The sequence below is a fragment of the Acipenser ruthenus genome, chromosome 13, assembly GCF_902713425.1.
Source record: "Acipenser ruthenus chromosome 13, fAciRut3.2 maternal haplotype, whole genome shotgun sequence".
Lineage (NCBI taxonomy): Eukaryota > Metazoa > Chordata > Actinopteri > Acipenseriformes > Acipenseridae > Acipenser > Acipenser ruthenus.
The window spans coordinates 34,197,143-34,217,190 of NC_081201.1; the positions used below are offsets into that span (position 1 = coordinate 34,197,143).

General features: G+C 41.0%; 1 protein-coding gene across 2 annotated transcripts in view; it reads right to left on the reverse strand.

Annotated features, from left to right (window-relative positions):
- LOC117418063 (inactive carboxypeptidase-like protein X2) overlaps positions 1-20,048 on the reverse strand; it is a 50,508-nt gene that overhangs the window by 19,370 nt on the left and 11,090 nt on the right. For both annotated transcript variants that reach the window (XR_009306774.1, XM_034030626.2), the window contains exons 4-6: positions 10,396-10,535; positions 4,167-4,251; positions 1,190-1,340 (exon numbers count right to left, since the gene is read on the reverse strand). Coding sequence is in view for 1 of the 2 variants with exons in the window: in XM_034030626.2 (XP_033886517.2) it covers positions 1,190-1,340; positions 4,167-4,251; positions 10,396-10,535 (376 nt within the window). In the remaining variant the exon portion in view is untranslated. The remainder of the gene's footprint in view (positions 1-1,189; positions 1,341-4,166; positions 4,252-10,395; positions 10,536-20,048) is intronic.

Here is a 20,048-nt window from a genome sequence, read left to right on the forward strand (position 1 = left end):
TTTTACCCACACAAAAGATTATAATGCTCAGCACCAAAAAATACTTTACAAACAAGCTGTGAGACAATTAGACTTGGCTTTTTTCTGTTGGTTAAACTGGATACACCCACACTGTACATGCAGTAGAATTTATATGTATTGTTGCAACTACCTTTTACAATTGGTGCCAAAGGAAAACCACAATAGTTTTATATATGTGTTGCATGTATGGAATGGGTTACCATGTCATCTTGTTGCGGTTCCCTTAAAGAGAACTACACAAAGTTCAAGGATCAATCGACTATTCGTAATTGCACAAGCACTGATTGGTTGAATGGTCTTCTCACACTCGCAACTCTCTATTTGTTCTTTTGACCAAAAGGTGTCTTGCAGTTTCAGGAGGAATGCCTGTCTGGTTTTACAACTCATTAACAAGGGTGCCTTTGTGCTGACATGTCTGCCCTACAGCTATTGCCACGGAATTGTAATGTATATACATACAGTATAACAACCAGCAGCAAGACACGAGTGTGAGGACTTGAGTCCCCAAGAACCCTAGCCTCACAAAGCCCATGATTATTTATACATTGCTCCAAACACCATATTGTATGGCAGGCTTATAATGAAACAAAGCAAATATAGTTAAGACACTGCTACAGCACCCTATTTGCATTTGGATAAAAGACTATATTAGCTGTTCCAATAAATCCTCCTAGTTAAATAGAGAAAAAATTTTATTAAATGTATTATCAAATTAAATCCACATGGCTCTTAATACCAATATAAAAGATCCCTTTAAGTCGGCGGGGGGGGGTTGCGAGCGGTGAGCCGGGGATACAGATAATAATTGGGCATGCTAAATTGGGGTGAAAACCGGGGTAAAAATAATTGGCGACGACTAAAAATTTAAGAAAAAAATAAAAAATAAAAAAATTAATAAAAAAATAAAAAAATAAAAAAAATAGCATGCACCCTTAGAAAAATAAACCATTTTATTTGTATTTTTTTTATTTCATTTGGGGAATTATATTTTTCAAACACAGTAGGATAATTGTAAGCATTGGAAAGCTTGGAATTACCAGTAGAACCCATTTATCGTTCACAGCGTAAGGATATATAATATTGTTATTGAAGCAGTCAGGCACTATAGTGAGCTGATTTCATTACCTGACATTCAGCCTTCCCTCTGTATTTATTTAAAGACAAATACCTGGCATGGGGCAGCCCAGGATCTCCACTCTCATGCAGACGCTGCCAGCCTCGTACCAGGACCGAGGGTTTATGCGGACGTAGCGGCCGACCATTGCAACCGGGAACTCATTCAGTACAGGAATTTCCTTCTCTGTGTTGCCAGGAAAAATCTATTGAGACACACAGTTAAACAGTGATTAATAAGATTCAAGGATTCTTTGATGTAGCAGTGGGGAGGGATAATTCAGTCCAATGCAGGTTACCATTATGGCTTGGTGATATATTGTGAAGTTTAAAGTGATATATATATATATATATATATATATATATATATATATATATATATATATATATATATATATATATATATATTTATATATATATATATATATGTATATATATTATAAAATAAGGTATTTTTAATGTTTATATACAGGTTGCGTCATTTTCTGTTTCAGTAATCACTTGAAAACTATGGTTACCATTTGCCTTGTTAGAGCTCTAAGTACATCAGGTAACCATTGACCTGGCACACCTGCAAACCCCTGTCCCTAGTGGAAGTCAGAAATACAGTACATTTGCTCAGTTTGCCATTTCTTAATTTCTTTTCTTACTCAATTTATTCCACAAGGGTCACCGTGATGTGATAAATGAAATGGAAATTGATATAAGGAAAATTAAAAAAAAACAAAAAAAAAAACAAGGAGAGATTATTAAAGATAACTCATACTCTTATCAAGTTCTAAGTTTAGTAAGTTTGTCCATGTGAGTTGACGACTTTAAAAGCAAATAATGTTTTTTGACAGGACCTGATGTCCAGCAAAAGTTCAGAAATATCAAGCCAAGTCACACGACAGATGTCCAGAGAGGAGGCAAACGTAAACGCAATTAAATGCAAAATAAAGCCAAATAAACAGGTAATAATGTTTCCTGAAACCTCCTTTCATTGAGCGCTGCATTGTTGCGGCCTGCCTCTTCTTTAAGACCTTGCTCTTAAACCTCCAGTGTTAAGAATGCAGTTATTGCAGGACAGAATATAATTGTTGATAGCTGACTCTGCCATGTCCATTTGATGCCTGACCAAATTATTATATGTTGCCCTATGCCCCGCTACCCAGCAGTGCCCCTCTTACATACTGGCACATCACTGCACAGCCTTGCTTTCTTAGCCTGCACTTGTTTCCATGGTTATTAAGCCATGAAGCTGCAACATCACTGAACTGTGTGAGTTCTACAGCAGTATAAGCTCAGTATTACTTTAGTCTGGCAGAAAAAAAATAGAATCCTCCATAGTTCATAACTTAATCCCTAAATATGCAGTAAGGTATACTGTACCAGTATAATTATTTGACCTAAATGACTTTATTATTATTATTATTATTATTATTATTATTATTATTATTATTATTATTATTATTATTATTATTATTGTTATTCATTCTTCTTAACCATATTTAAAAGTAATTAAATACATTAAAACAGTATTGATCCATTGCATCTGCATAGAGGTTGGGGAAATTACAGTCAAATTCTGGACAACATTTTTGCCCTTTACTGCTTTACAGGTTAATTACTACAATTTGATTCCATAATTCAACATGCCTAGATATCGCACTATTCCCAATGCTCTTTGTGCTGGACAGAATGTCAAAAGGGAAATATTTATATTGCTCCATTCACCAGTTCCACCATTTCAGCCCAGCAAGTGTTGAGTGAAGTTATTATTGGAAAGAGACTCATGCAAAGAAAAAATGCAGTGCCTAATTGGTGTTATACATTGAAAAAAGTGAAGACAAAATGTGCTGCATGAGAAAGGTACTGTATAGTTTAGCTGCACAAGAGGAGTGAATGGTACTGAGACAGATAAAGGGTATGTAAAATACCTTTTGCAAAACAGATTCTGTCGGCCCTGCAATTAACATACACCCATCTGTACCGCGTGATCTGACTGTCTTGTGGTAATCAAGACCTATACAATTATTCGGCAGGCCAATTCACTAGTGATCACTGCTATTGAATAACACCGCTAATTTGCACTTGATCTGATGCTCTGCTGTGAAGCTAACAAGACGATACTAGAAAAATGATTGGTGGAGTTCAGTGCCCCTAGATGGACGAAAGCAAAACATCTTTCAGTTGGGTTTGCATCGTTATCCTGCAGTTTCGCTGCATTGTGACTGCTATTGAGGACCATCCCAGCACTTAGTGGTCTCTATCAAGCATCCCATTGTCACAGTTTCATACAGTTCGTTTCCACATTTGTATGAGTATGATTCAGTTGATTTGCAGGCATATGTAAAACATCCAAAAAAAACCTGATTTACGGCAGAATCCCAAACTAATTCCAAAATGCCAATGTGAAATCAAATGCACTGGGGAAAATAACTACATTGAAATACTATACAGAGTACATACTACGTCTTACCAATTCATGAGATCTCTATAAGATCTCTGTTCAGCAAGTGTTTACTTATAATGCAACAGTTCTGTCTCTAATGCAGTTGGTAGAATGAATGTATATTTAGCAGTAGTTTTCTGGCAACATATTTTAATAGAAGTCGCATACCCTGTGGAAGTGCTCCAGCCAAATTGGCTTTAATTCACTTGCAAACAAAACTTTAAAATGTTGCTTAGGTATATGTTCTCTGGGAAATTAACCATATGTAAAAATTACCCTTATATCAGGTGTTTTGGCTGTATCTTAATGCTCCTTCTCCTGCCTAGTCTCTAGTATTTATTTGCCACCTGTGTTGTGGTGTTTTTTTTTGTCTGTGTGCTGCAGCAAAAACAAAGGTGGTTTTACAGAAAACTGATCAAGGAGACACTTGCTTACTTTGCTGAGACGAATGCCCTTTCACAGTTCAGTTTCCATCAGATATACCTAATTAACTGTCTGTAGTTCTTTAGAAATGCACACAAAGCGTGTCTGATGCACAATTCTCAGATTGCAGTACCTTTACATGCGAAGGGGTTATTAGTTAACCTTCACTACTCACCATGTCCTCCAGTCCATCTTTAATTGTTACCCACGAGTGACTGTCATTGCTCACCATCACCCTGTATGACTTCACCCAGTCACTCCTGAAACAGAACAGAGCACAGCAGCTGATATTCACACTCTCTGTATGGGATGAGGAGACACTTAAATACTTTTAATAAATTAGACTTACATTAAAACACATATTTATTTAAAAAAGGGGGTAAAAGGGGGTAAAAGTAGTGAAACGTGATTACATTCCATATTGCAAACAGCACAATGATCACTGTTATATATTTGAAATGGAGAACACTCTACATGAACTGTCTCTAATTACTGTGTATTTACATAGTAGTTACTTAGTCAATACATGTGCATGTATGCATACAATGTTATTATGCTTAGTTACAATGTATTTAATGTATAAATCATTTTGCACAATATATGTAAGTACACAATTATATCAGAAAAGGCTTAGGGTTAAACTTACAGTGCAAAAAAATGTACACATTAAGTACATTGCAACTATGCATAAGTACACATGTATTTACTAAGTTCCGGTAACTACTATGTAAATACACAGTAATTAGAGGCAATTAACGTAAAGTGTTACCTTGAAATGAATGGACGTTTCCTTTCAGGGGCATTCAAGATTTTCTCCAAGATTGAATTGTTGAGAACTTCAAATAGACTCAGCCACAACTTACTGAAACAAAACCTGGTTCTTAATGAATTGAGCACAGGGACGAAAACTTGCCTGGAGCTGAGATTAGATCACCTTTGAAATGATTGCTTAAATTTACTTGGGTGACTCAGTTTCATACAGTATTGACTGTTTAGTTAACTGGGTTGCATATTACTGAGCAAGAGCAACACACATTAAACACAGAGGTACTGATTCACTGACTTCTAATTGGAAAATAAAATAAGAAAATAGAAAGTTTTTAGCATGTTAACACCATTAGCTGTATCTAGCTAAATTTAGTAGCTTGAGCAATACATTGTCAGTAATGTATATCTTATCAGTACAGTGTAGACCACTTAATGGAATGACTGGTTAATTGAATCAACTGCATATTGTAATCAAAACTTGCTTTTCCATTTGCTGTTCAAACAATACAAAACCTTCTGTTTTATTGAGTCGATTGCTTTATTGTATCAAAAAGGTACACAAATATGACCATTTTAACAGTAATTGATGAGTAAACAGTACCATAGAATAGTATTATCAAAATAAGGGGCTGAAAATCTCAATCAGCAGAACTGACTTCAGCCCCATAAGCATGTGGGTTGACTATTTTTTATAATTGTGTACAATGAGTAAGTTTTGAAAAACATTGCCCATCAAGAAAGCAAAAATCATTACAATTTGAAAATATGGGGAAAAAAAAAAATTGAGATTTTGAATAATTGACAATATGACGCACCGGAACACTGGTAAAATGGTATTTCCATGCTAGTTACCCTTTTAAATGCTTCTATCTAGCTTTCATGGCAATGCCAGCATGACATATGACTCACAGCTGTCGATAGACACACACAGGTTATGCATTAGTAACTTCTTTCAGGGAGAGTGCTGCTTGAATATAATTTCTTTAAAGAAAACTGAAATAAAATGAAGGAATGCTACCCAGCTGGGAAAATGAAAGCTAAGACTAATATATTTTCTTTCAGCTTAACAGAGCTCTCCCTCTACAGCTGCTGTTGACTCAAGTGATCATCACATGTTACTGGCTGTCACTGTGGCGTGAGAGATGTTGAGTTCTTGAGCTGGTTTATCTGTTCTCATATTCAGGGTGGCTTTTAATAGGACAGGATAGCTGTAGCACCCAGGAATACTTTCAGCATGTCTTAATGGTGTTGGTTGGCAATTAATGTTGTTTGACTGTCTGGACTCAATTGGCTGACATTATAATGATATTGCTGATTATATTTCAGTTTGGGTAATTAAACATATGCTGTGCAATACCAAGAGCTGTAATTGTTTTATATATCTTTTTTTTTTATCAAGGGTTTAAATGCCTGAAATGAGATATTCATAACAGTCAATTATAAATTGATATATATATATATATATATATATATATATATATATATATATATATATATATAGGATCTCAATCAAGTAACTGAATTGAAATTCATCAATTAAGTCAATTATTTTAAAGCCCTATTATGTGGAGTCTACAGTCTATAGTATGTTATTTCCAGTATTGGAATCTGAACTATTCACACCAAAAACATTCACCTAGATTCACTAAAACAATTGTACTTCAGATGCTCTAATCAAATCAGATGTATACATAGTGTTAAAATTTGTAAAACTATTTTAAAATGTCTAGAGGTAAACTCTTGTATTTTACAGACCTTATGGTCGTGTATAATGTTGCCTGATTTTTTAATTAATATCAGTGCATTGTTATGTATTGATTTCCCAGTAGGATGCATTGGTAAATGTATTTATAGCAGCTAAGAAGGTTGTTTGGGCAACTGGTTAGAACAAAGGATCTTGGAGATCCTGGAAGGTGAGATCTTTGTATTCTAGCCAGAACCAGGGTTATAAGAATGGACTTGCAGACTAAAAAGTCTTATGTAAAAACAGATTAACAGGATAATGTGGATCAGGTATATGTTGTTATGTACAGTACACATAAGCAGTATTTGACAGTGCTATTTCTGAAACTGAAAATACACACACAGTCATCAACTTTATTTCCTACAGATTTCTGATTTCCATTTCAAATCTATACCTTAACACTGCACTGGAGTTTTTCAATTAAACCATATAAATAATTTAATGTTTTTTTTTTGTTTGTTTGTTTGTCCAATTAGTTGTACAATGATATTCCCTCACCACAGCTATTCCCTCCACCTGCAAGAGAACTGAAGGTTCAGTGGGCATCTCTGATCTCAAGACCAAGTCAATTGCTTTATTTATACACAAGAACTTGAGAGCAGATGTCAGCAAACTATCGGCCTCTGGAGGACAAAGGTCAGACTTGCAGATGTCTGATGAGCTCACCATGCGTCTGGCCAGTAAGCTCCAGTTCGGCACGATGAGGAGAAACAGTCCTTTCTGGTTGTGTCTCCCTAAACCACAAAAGTGCCAGAACCAATGTGAATTTCTTTAGGAGACCTCGAGCAGCCAGGGTGTGCTTCCTTTACTGTATGACTCACCCTGCACACCACAAGGCTATGCTGTTAGCAGATGAGATACTCAGGGGACCCCCAATAACAAAGTTTTTCAGAACAATGTAAAAGGTCAATTTTTACAGTGGCTCAGCAGGCACACCAATTTTCTATTTCCTTAGCAGTCACAAGGCCAATGGCATATTAATTAACACATAGGTTTATTCAGCAAGCAAAATACTGAATTTCCCCTTGGTCATTCATATAGGCAAAGACAAGCGCGGCATAGGAGCCCATTGGAAATGATAAGTAATTGATGAGTAATTCAGGATTTCAACAGATCTGAGCCCACTTGGGTTCAACTGGTCCTCTGCAAAAGTGTTTGAGATAATAATCTCATTATGAAGTAAACTTCCACCCCCACACTTATGATTGCATCTGAATAAATGAAAGATCGACAGTGTGCTCGCCAAAAACATTTGGCATGCAACCAAAGCTTTTTACAATGCAGCACTGAAAGTGCATGATTCTGGCACCTTTTGTTTCCATTAGAAGCATACAGTACATAGCACCCCTTATGGCATGAATAATACATTGCAGACCTACTGTACATCCATAAACACCTATGTTTGTTTAACCAAAACCAGATTCCTGAGTCATGGAGGCATATTTTTAAAACATGTATATGTATTTATTTTAATGTATTCTATGTTAAGATGCTTTCATCTGGGTTCTGGAGTTTCTCTTCAGTTGGAGTTGCCTGCCAATACTGTATGCAACTATAGCTACATCAGCTAAAGTGTCTTTGTAGGCATAAGAGCCAGCGTTATCTTGCGTCTGCCACTTTCAGTCATGTTTCAACGTGAAGTACATCGCTTCATCCAGATTGGTATTTTTACCATTGAATAGAGATGCTGTGAATTCAGACCTATTCAGATGTAAGCAAGGGTATTTTAAGGTATAATAATATAACATCCCAGAGTTGGCATATAGAAAGTCTGGCAATACTGACTGAAAACAGTTATTTAAGATGTATGAACTTCAGCATACAATTAAAATAAAACTATAATATGCCATTTAAAGCTATTGATATTGTATCTGTTTCCTCTGACCCACAGAAGACTCCATTCTCTTTCACAGTGTGTGCTGAGCCGGCTCGGGCCAGGCTCTCCTTTATCCCTTTTCAAGTACTGTACCTTATAATAATTAAAAAAAAAAACATAAAGATCCTTGTAAATAATTCAAGGTAAATGATGTGTCACTTTGCTGCCATTTTGAGTTGCAGGGTGTATTCTTGTCAGATCTTCTAAGGCGTTCATATTGTATGGTGGATATTCAACCCAGTATGTGCCACTAATTGAAAGGTGCCTAAAGGTATTGTAGTGCACTGAATTAATGCACTGGAGGACTTTCTATACATAATTATATTTATGTATTTGAGTGAATTACATTGAAAGGACAGAATTACAATGGAAGAATTGTGCAGCCTGCTCTCTAATGAAGGCAGGTACATTATTTGATGAACCTGCTAGCTGGACTGGTAATATCTAAACTGTGGGTGAATCCCAGCTTCTGTTTTTTTTTCTCAATAACAATTAGTTAGGATTTTTTATTTTTATTTTATTTTTTGGACAGATTACTGTTCCGGAAACATTAGGCCCAATGTGCAGTTATTTCTGTCCCCCTCTATAACTGAAATTTTGTATAGAGATTTTTGATTTACAAATTTACAACTGCAATCATTGTAGAAGGGGGCAGGAATTATGGTTGCCGGCCCCTAGTGGACATTTCTAAAACCACCTAACTTAGAAAAATCAGTTTTTAGGTGATTTTAAAAGGATATTTGTTCAGTAAGCCTGGTTAAAAAAAAAAAAAAAAATCAGAGAGCAGAAACAGCAGTAGAGAAATGTACATAATAGATTTTTTAAAAAGGTAATAAATTAAAGTCAATGATTTAAGTCAAGGCTAGAAACTGCACAGGAGATATCATTCATTCCCCTCTTCTGGTGCTCTTCATTTCAAGCTATTCAAGTTCAGGCGCCACGTACACAAATCTTCATCTAAATTTAACAAGGTAGAAGAATTTTCTAAAATGTAACGGCCTTTGCATATCAAAGCCTCAAAGAGAGTCTCCGGGAGTGTTGCTCTAAACCAAATCAATTAACCTTTAGCTGTGACTTTCATCAGGCTAAGCTGAATACATAGGCAGTATTGCTACTATCACATATTGCCCTGCCCTCACAATGACACATTACGATGCTCCTTTTAAAGAAGCTAAATGCAGGAAGCGAAAGATCCCAAATTAGAATAACATGACATGCATTTACCAAGACCAATTTACTCCTATTAAAGTTAATATATATATATATATATATATATATATATATATATATATATATATATATATATATATCCTAAATGCCGTAAAAAAGGGTTACCTGAAATTTCCAACATGGTGCCGAACCGTTTGTGTTTGAAGATTGTTTTGTACATGTACCATGCTGTGAAAGTGTGAATGCAGAATATGTGGAGGATCTTTAATAGTTGATAGTGTGAGGTGCTGCCCCAGAACATTCTCACTTACTGTTGCTGTGCTTTTTCTGCAATATTGATTTAACACAATCATCTCCCTTCGATATTTATATCCACATGACAGGTGCTGGGTCATTCATCAGCTGGGACACTTTGGGTGTATTTGACTTGCACTGCTCTCTTCACGCTTACAGCAAGTGTAAATTGTTCTATATTTGCTATTTTTTTCTGTTCACACAACAGCAGTGACTGCTGCATTGTGACACTCAAAAGCTCATCCAATATCTTCTGTAAATGGATAATAGGAAAGTAAATGATTTCCTAAGTAATATCTGATCATCGGATTACATATTACTTGTGCAACAGGGGTTAGGACCCCCAACTAACCCTAATACCTAATGCACAGGAAGTGAATTTATAGTGTGCTGGCAGGATACATTTTCCAAAAGTGAAAATAAAGTGTGGAAAATTCTAAGAAAAAGATAAGGGACTTCCTGTTATACAAATGGAAATGGGATTAAAGCTTTATTGTTACCCCTAGCACAAAGTATGTGATGATGCTGTGTTTTTTTTTTTAAGGTACTCACGACCACAGGGAATTCCTGCCTTGTGTGATGACTCCAGTGAACTTGGTTAGTCTTCTGGCATCCACCTCAAACCACTGCAGCGGGTCATTCCTCCCTGCACACCAGGCCCCATCATAGAAGTCATCCTCGTAGATACCAGCCTGAAAGAGAGACTGGGTTAACCACCCCATGCATATATAAATCATGGCCATGTCAAGAGTCCTAACACAGGTTTACTGTCACAACTGCAGTATGCCCTATATGACAGTGCATTTGAACCCAGAGAAAGAAAATAATCAAAAGTTGGTCTACTCTAATTAAGATGATGCATTTAGGCATAGTGTGGAGAGAAAGCGTGGCTTGATTTCTCTATTTTGGTGTTTAAAGTTTAAATGTCCAACAGCTGTATGATAAGAATAAGCACACTTGGTAATACACTTGTAGTATAGGCCAGCTGGTGGTTATAGACAAAGCAAAAGCATAAAGGAACCCTGAAGCTGTAGTGCATTATTTCCTTGAGATAATTAAACATAACTGCCATAGCAATCGGGAGGTTTGGGGGCGGACAGCTTTTGATGGCTATAAGCCCCCTAGTGGCCAGATTAGCACACCACCACTTTTCCGGTAAAGCTAAAACTAATGAAACTTCTCCTCAAGCAGAACTGGCATGATTTTGCATTTAAGGGTTAACTGTTAGTTGCAGCTTCCCTGTTTGAGTCTGGTTACTTCCCTGGGGACACTCAAGTTGAAGTCTAATTTAGGGCAGTATGAGACTTTCTGTCATATAAACCCAAAGACTTCTAAAATGAACATAGCTTATTCTAAGGGGCATATTTCATATTACAAAAAACTAAATCAGTCAGTGTAACTGAGTCAAATCTGGAGTTATGAGTTTGAGCCACCTAGCACCAGTCAAAATACTAGCAGCAGGAACCTAATCCAAAACATTCAGACACAGGCCTGGACGACGACCTCTGTGTCAGCAGTAGGGTAAACTCTGTTCCAAAGCAGTTTTTAATTATAATGTTAGTGCAGAATTCAACTTAACTCTTAAATTTGGGGAAAAATACTGGCACCAAATGACGTGATTTAAGATGGTGTCAAGACCCCACAAGCAACAGTTAAGTTCAAAATAAACCCCTTTTCACAGAACTAAGCCTACATATTCCCTGCACTGTAATTAAATATTCTGATAGAAAACAGCATGTATCTCTCTTGTTTGAAGAAGATGGCACAATTATCCACGCTTAGCAAACGTTTTGTTTCCATGTCTTTCAACACAGATCTTCTTATTCATGTAAGTGGGTGTGGCAAAGTGGTAATGACGTGCAGGTGAGTGCAGTGCAGAAGAATCACACAGACAAACGTTGGTACAGGTGCAAGGGTGTTTATTTAAATTAATAAATGTCCAGAGCCTCAAGGCAAAACCTGTAACTAATAATAATGCTGGAAGTGATACAGCGGCGTGTATCACTTCTCGTTATAATCCTACGGGTTTGACCCGCAACCCCAAAGTCCCGTTCCGACACCCACACTAAACACAAACACAAAGACAGTGCGTGATTTAAGTGCTAAAAGGTGCAAAACAAAAGACAGTTCCAGTAGTGAAAAGGTGAGTGGTGAAGTCCGGGTTTGTCGCTGGCCTGCGGCTGCAGCTCCGGATCGTGCTCAGTAATCTTTAGTGAGACAACAACACACAAGACACACAGTGTTAGAACACAGACACAAAACACTCACGGTCGATCTCACAAACGGGCTCCTTCTTGGTCATATAATTTAACCATATGCAAAGGAACAGATCACTCAAGCCATGCCCCCTATTTATACCCTTGCCCATGACCCCGAGGTTAACGAGCGCATCCGCTCCTCCAGTCCTCGGATGCCACGCCGCTTACCGTCTGGGTCACTGAGCTCGGGTGCCATAGCTCCGCCCCCTTCCGAACTGACCGACTTCCATCTACCCTACGGAATAAATTGTCGTGCCATTTCATTAAGGGTACTCTGTTCCTCGTACACCGTGCTCTCACAGGTCGAAAGGGAGATCTAACACTAAGACTCATTCGATCTCTGTCACATATCCCACCGCTCAGAGTGGAGCCGAAGGAACACTCGGCTAAACCTACCTTTCCCATTACTCCCCCCTCCCGGGAAAAATAATCCGCATTTTGGTGGTCTTTCCCTGCACGGTGTACCATATGGTACATGAAGGGCTGCAATGCCAGATACCACCGAGTTATCCGGGCATTGCTGTCCTTCATTGTGCTTAACCACTTGAGTGGGGCGTGGTCAGTGACAAGATCAAATGAGTGTCCCAGCAGGTAATATCTTAAAGAGTGAGTAGCCCATTTAATGGCCAAACACTCTTTTTCGACGACGGAGTAGTTGCGCTCCCGAGGGAGCATTTTTTTACTTATGTACAGAACAGGGTGTTCTACTCCGCCTACCATTTGAGACAGGACTGCACCCAAGCCGACATCCGAAGCATCGGTGTGGAGGATGAATCTCTTAGTGAAGTCTGGCGTGATGAGAGCAGGGGCCTGGCAAAGTCTCTGCTTAACAGTATTAAACGCCCCCTGACATTCTTCTGACCATTTAATTGAATTTGGTGCGCTCTTTTTGGTGAGGTCAACTAAGGGATTAACCACTGTGGCATACTCGGGGATAAAGCGGCGGTAATAACCGGCTAACCCCAGTAGCGACCGCACTTGAGCCTTGGTTTTGGGGATTGCCGCGTCTACCAAGGCCTGGACCTTGGAGACAACGGGTTTCACCCTGCCATTCCCCATTACAAACCCCAAATATTGCGTTTCTTTTTTGGCAAACGCACATTTTCGCAAGTTAGCTGTCAGCCGGGCTGCCCTTAGAGACTGAAGGACGGCTGTGATCCTAGCCAAATGCTCTCGCCAGGTGGAGCTGTAAATGACCACATCATCAATATACGCTGCCGCATATTCACGATGTGGGTGTAAAACCTGGTCCATCAGTCTCTGGAAGGCAGCAGGCGCACCATGTAACCCAAACGGCATGGTTGTAAAATGAAACAGCCCCTCTGGTGTTGAAAATGCGGTTTTCTCTCTAGAACTACGAGTTAACGGGATCTGCCAATATCCCTTCGTCAGATCCAGAGTGGAGATGAACCTCGCCGTCCCCAGTCTATCTAGGAGTTCGTCGACCCGAGGCATGGGATACGCATCAAACTTGGCAATAGCGTTTACCTTGCGGAAATCAACGCAGAAGCGGTTGGTGCCGTCCTTTTTGGCCACTATCACAATTGGACTGCACCACTCGCTCCTGGAAGGCTCAATCACCCCAAGTTCGAGCATGTCCCATACCTCTTTGCGAACGCCACTCCGTCGACTTTCCGGGATCCGGTAAGGTCTCTCTCGCACTGTGACACCTGGGGGAGAGATAATGTCATATTCAGCGAGGTTAGTTCTACCGGGCGTGTTAGAAAAAACATCGCTAAATTCCTCAATTAACCTACGTAGTTCACGTTGCTGATCAGGAAGTAACTGTTCCCCCATCGAAATGTTCTTTGTGCTAGAGGGTTCTAGCTCGGGCCCTAAATCATCCTCTATATTGCCTGGGGCTATAAATAACACCTCTCTTGCCTGCCAGGGCTTTAATAAATTTATATGATAAATTTCTTTTTTGTTACGGCGATCGGGCTGTTTAATTTCGTAATTCACCTTTCCTATAGCCCGAATCACCTCATATGGCCCTTGCCATTTAGCACATAGTTTGGATTCCGCTGAGGGAAGTAGCAGCATTACTTTGTCTCCAGGTCGAAAAGTTCGGATTAATGCATTTTGATTGTAATGCTGCTGTTGTCGATGCTGAGCCGATCTGAGATTGTCTTGGGCCAAACGACCGACCAAATCTAGGCGATCTCTCAGTAGGAGCACATGCTGCACTACATTTTTGGACGAGCCTTTGTGCTCCTCCCACCCCTCTCTCAACAGATCGAGAATGCCGCGAGGCTGTCGGCCGTACAAGAGCTCGAAGGGGGAGAACCCTGTCGAACTCTGCGGCACCTCTCTCACCGCAAAAAGGAGGTAGGGAAGAAGCGATGCCCAATGTTTTTGCTCCTGATTCACAAATCGTCTCAGCATCGCCTTTAGAGTCTGATTAAAACGTTCCACCAAACCGTCCGTCTGTGGATGGTAAACCGACGTTCTGATGGGACGTATTTTTAGTAATTTATATACCTGCTGTAGCGTATTTGACAAGAAATTAGTTCCATGATCAGTCAATATCTCGTTGGGGATCCCTACTCTTGCCATAATCTGCACTAGTTCTTTGGCTATCGCAGCAGCACTAGTGGACCTCAATGGAACTGCCTCTGGGTATCGCGTTGCGTAATCTACCACCACTAATATATGCGTATACCCGGAGTCAGAAGGTAGCAAAGGGCCGACTATGTCCACTGCGATGCGTTCAAAGGGGGTGGAAATAATCGGCAGTGGGACCAAAGGGGCGGGGCGCACTCGACCCGGCGCTACTCTCTGGCAGTCTGGGCATGTGGCTACATATTTCGACACTTCCTTATAAAGACCTGGCCAAAAGAATCGAGCCAATATCCGTTCCCTTGTCTTGTCAACTCCGAGGTGCCCCGCAAAAGGGATATCATGCGCCAGCCTCATGACCTCCAGCCGACAAGACGGGGGGACCAATAATTGTGTTACAGGATGTCCTGTGCCCGCGGCCAGGTTTACCCTATATAGTAATTGCCCCTTGATAATGAAGTGTGGAAATACTAGTGCCCCAGCGCCTTCAACATCCTTACCTTCAATGGACCGGACCTGTCCCCGAATGTGCACCAGTGATGGGTCATTGTCCTGCTCCCACACTAGGTTCACATTCGAGTGCCACATGTCCGGTATATTGAGCGGGGCGGGAGTAACATCTGCCCTTGATGGCCCAGTAACCTCGCCCTCTCGGTCACACTGCGTTCCGACCCCCCTCGACTGACGTTTTTCACCGTTATAACAGGCTCCCACCAGCCCCCAGCCTTGTCTCATTAACGCTCCCTCCCATTTCCGCAGCCTTCTCTCTTTGTTTGTTTTTTTCGGCCGGAACAGGGAAGAGAACATTTCCGCTTGAAAGGGAAAAACATTACCAATCATTTCCCCTTCTACTTTTTCTGCCACATTTGCGTGTATGGCCGGGACTGCCCTTAATTTCAATAAATCTTTATAGTTGGGCCAGTCCCGACCCAGAATAATGGGATGTGGTAACCTTTCCGCTACCCCAACTACCAGGGAACGTTTCATCGGACCGACCGATAAATATGCTTTTACTGTGGGGTATGTTGCCGTGTCTCCATGGATACAGGAGATCGCCACCTGACCTTGTGGCTGCCACACCATACCGCCTAAGAGAGATGCTCTAATTAAGGTCTGACCACACCCTGTGTCCACTAATGCATGGGTTTTCACATTTCCAAAAATCACCTTAACAATACAAGGCCCCTCCCGACCATTTTTCCCTCGCTTACCCGCTTCAGATGCCAGATTACAGACGGCCACGTCACACTCCATCGCAGATGGGCATGACCTAGCCTGATGTCCCGGCTGGCGGCACCTAAAACAGGTAGGGGGAAAGGAGGGCACAGTATTAAATGGTCTGTCCCGCTGCTGGTATGGCAACGGGGCAGGGGCAGCACCTCTACCCCAGCTGGGGGCCAACCTTGGTCTCCATGAAGAGGAGGCAAGGTCGCCCATTGGGGTTGGTGCTCTCGGAGGTCGTTGAACCGGTCCTGGTGGTGGGGTTGGTGGAGCAGAGAGAGGAGGTGGGGCTCGGCCGCTCCGTTGAGATAGCGGGGTGAGTAGCCCGGTCTGGGCGGATACCAGGGAGTCCTCGAAGTCCTCAGCGAGCTTGACTGCCTGTTCCAGGGTGTCGGGGTTGTGGCGCCGTATCCATCCTTGGGTCTCGGCGCCGACCACATGACAAAACTGCTCAATGACGATGGCCTCCCCCATCTGGGCAGTTGTTTTTAGCGCCGGGGTGAGCCAGTGTATCATGTGGTCACAGAGCTTCTGCGCGACCACCCTGGGGCGTACGTTCGGGGACCTCCTGTACTCCCTGAACCTCACTCGGTGCGTTTCCTCCGTAATGTTAAGACGGCGGAGAATAGCCAGCTTTACCAGGTCATATTGAGCGGCGTCGTCATCCCCCATCGCCTGGTAGGCTGCCTGCGCTTCCCCCATCAGGCAGGGTCCCAGCTGGCTTGCCCAGAACTGTCGGGGCCATGACGCGGTGGTAGCCAGCCGCTCAAATGCCACCAGGTATGCCTCTGGATCATCATCCGCCGTCATTTTCTGCGTCCGTGCTTTGGGCGCTCTGAAGCTGCATTCTGCTGATGCTGTGGGAGGTATTGCCAGCCCGACCCTCTCGATCAGCGCAGTGTACCTCTCCTCTCTCCGTCTTTCCTCCACCTCCCGTCTGCTGTCCAGCTGCTCCAGCAGCGCCGACAGTGTTGCGTAGTCCATCCTTACTTCTGACAACCACGTGTGGCAAAGTGGTAATGACGTGCAGGTGAGTGCAGTGCAGAAGAATCACACAGACAAACGTTGGTACAGGTGCAAGGGTGTTTATTTAAATTAATAAATGTCCAGAGCCTCAAGGCAAAACCTGTAACTAATAATAATGCTGGAAGTGATACAGCGGCGTGTATCACTTCTCGTTATAATCCTACGGGTTTGACCCGCAACCCCAAAGTCCCGTTCCGACACCCACACTAAACACAAACACAAAGACAGTGCGTGATTCAAGTGCTAAAAGGTGCAAAACAAAAGACAGTTCCAGTAGTGAAAAGGTGAGTGGTGAAGTCCGGGTTTGTCGCTGGCCTGCGGCTGCAGCTCCGGATCGTGCTCAGTAATCTTTAGTGAGACAACAACACACAAGACACACAGTGTTAGAACACAGACACAAAACACTCACGGTCGATCTCACAAACGGGCTCCTTCTTGGTCATATAATTTAACCATATGCAAAGGAACAGATCACTCAAGCCATGCCCCCTATTTATACCCTTGCCCATGACCCCGAGGTTAACGAGCGCATCCGCTCCTCCAGTCCTCGGATGCCACGCCGCTTACCGTCTGGGTCACTGAGCTCGGGTGCCATAGCTCCGCCCCCTTCCGAACTGACCGACTTCCATCTACCCTACGGAATAAATTGTCGTGCCATTTCATTAAGGGTACTCTGTTCCTCGTACACCGTGCTCTCACAGGTCGAAAGGGAGATCTAACACTAAGACTCATTCGATCTCTGTCACAGTGGGATAATTACTACAATATGTTTCTTAACCTTTTACAGAATCAGAAAAGGAACTAGATGGCAGGTTTACCTGACATTTCTCCTACAAGCATTGTGTTTGTTTCAGTGGATACACTAATGCAGGGCCAACGCAGCGTGGGGGTCATTGAGAACTTACAGCAACTGTTAAATACTTCCCCTGTACTGATCCCTCGCCCACCCCAAAAAAATAATAATTCAACGTTATTTTTTTTATGGGAATTTGTTCAATCAAGCACTCTATGCTGAACGGGAATTATATGTTTTATTATTATTATTGTTATTATTATTATTATTATTAGTCTTTAAAGTACCCAATAATTTATCCCTGTTTTTCTCCTCAGTTTAGAATGTCCAATTATGCTTCCTAACTGTAGCAGCTCAGGCAGACTAAAGGTCAGTGAGCGTCCTCCGATTCCATTGCCATCCTGTCTTGTAGGACAAAGGCCAGTCCTGCAGGTGTCCACTTGAGGTCATCAGGCACCTGGTCTCTAAGGGGCATTCTTGCTTATGACTGCAAAATGAGGTGACTTACTCCCTGCCAATTTAACCTCCCTAACCCACAGAATCGCCTAAGCCAATGTGACTCTCTATGGAATCCCCAGTGAAGATCAGTGACTTCCACAACCGGGATGCAAAACTGCACTCCCCTGACTGTATGACTCACGCTGTATACCTTGCGGTCGTGCCATAACTGCAGGTCTGCCCACAGGGACCCTGTTAAATACTTTCTTAATAGTAACACCACTTTACCACTCTACATTATGTGATTTCCTTTACTTTCCCAACACCCCCAAGACAATATATCATCCAAATCCCCAGGAGGTCACAGCGACAATCACCAACCCCAACCACTGATCAGGTGTTACTGCAAATGATCAATAACTGGGCACTTTAAACTGAATTATGTCCAGCCTTTGCCCTATGGGACATTTGAACCTTCCGACAAAGAATAACTGTGTTACCAGCGCCCACTGAACCATCAGCCTCCAGCACACAGTGTGCAAGCTGATCTTAAAATATTCGGTTTGCCAGCAGGATATTAGATTTATACATTAAACACAGTTCCAAAATCTCAAGCGTTTGATGTTATTCTTTTACACAACCACCTTAAATGCAGCTGGTACGCGTGTCTGATTGAAAGCTTGTGTAAAGTGAACCATATGTTTAAGAGGCTCTTACAATGAAATGGTCTCTGTATGTGCAGCTTTGCTGCATTGCTTCACAACACACTTCAGGGGTAGCATTTTGAATTAGAAAAAAATAACAACTTTATATAACTAGCTGTTTATGCTGTAAGTATAATGTTTACTGAAAGAACAGTGCAGATTTTACTGAAAAATCCCAACTGCATGTATTCTTAGCCAAAACAATGTTGAGTTGAGAGAAAAGACTGGAGGTAAAAAATGCAGTCAACCAATTGATTACCTTGTTGTAAAATAAATATGTTGCCGAGATTCTGTACTAACAATCTCGCTCTCACTGCAGTATATTCAGTCAGAGCATTGTTTCATAACATAAGCATGTATTACATCTTTTTGTTATTCTCGCTTATTTTTATGGTAGACTCAGCGCTGCCTCTAAATTTGTATTGACATCTCTCCACCTGCACTGAGAGATAGGCAGGGCGACAGTTCGACTGCCAACACCCCTGGTGAGGATGAAAGGTGGTACAGTTCGGGGAGGAGCAGGTCCTGAAACTTTGCATAGTTTACATTCTGGAAGTTTCTCTTTAATAGTAGGTAACTCATTAATTGCCAATTGTTCTAAAAACCATTTTTTGTCTACTGATTACAGCAGGTAGTATTGTAATTATAGAACCCATTTAAAATTAGCACTTTAAAATTACTCCAAGGTAAAATAATGCATCAACAATAACTGTTAGAATATATTCACACACAGCATGCAACATTTAGTTAGACATCAGTCCCATTGTATGACTATTATATTTTAGCTGAAAATTAAATCCCGGACTGTTCCTATACAGTATATCTAAATATTTTTTCTGTAGTTGTGGTGTAAGAAAAACTTAAGTACCATACAAGTAATATTTATCCCTTAATTTCTTCTACTGATAAAATCTGCAGCTAGTCCCCTCGATATAGCTCCCGAATGCTGCAAAACAAGGATGTAGAGGCCGGTACTCCAGGTTTCACAAATGAATAGGCCTGTCAGCTGCCATTTTTATTTTATTGTAGCATATGATTTAAAAAAAAAAAAAAAAAAAAAAAGTAACAAGTTACCAAAAGTAAGATATAATAATCTACAATATATTTAGTATGACAACAATAGCCAGCATTAGGAATATATAAGAGGTAAAATACATCACAAGTTGGGACATTTATGAAGTATATGCTTGTTTGAAGAATGCATTT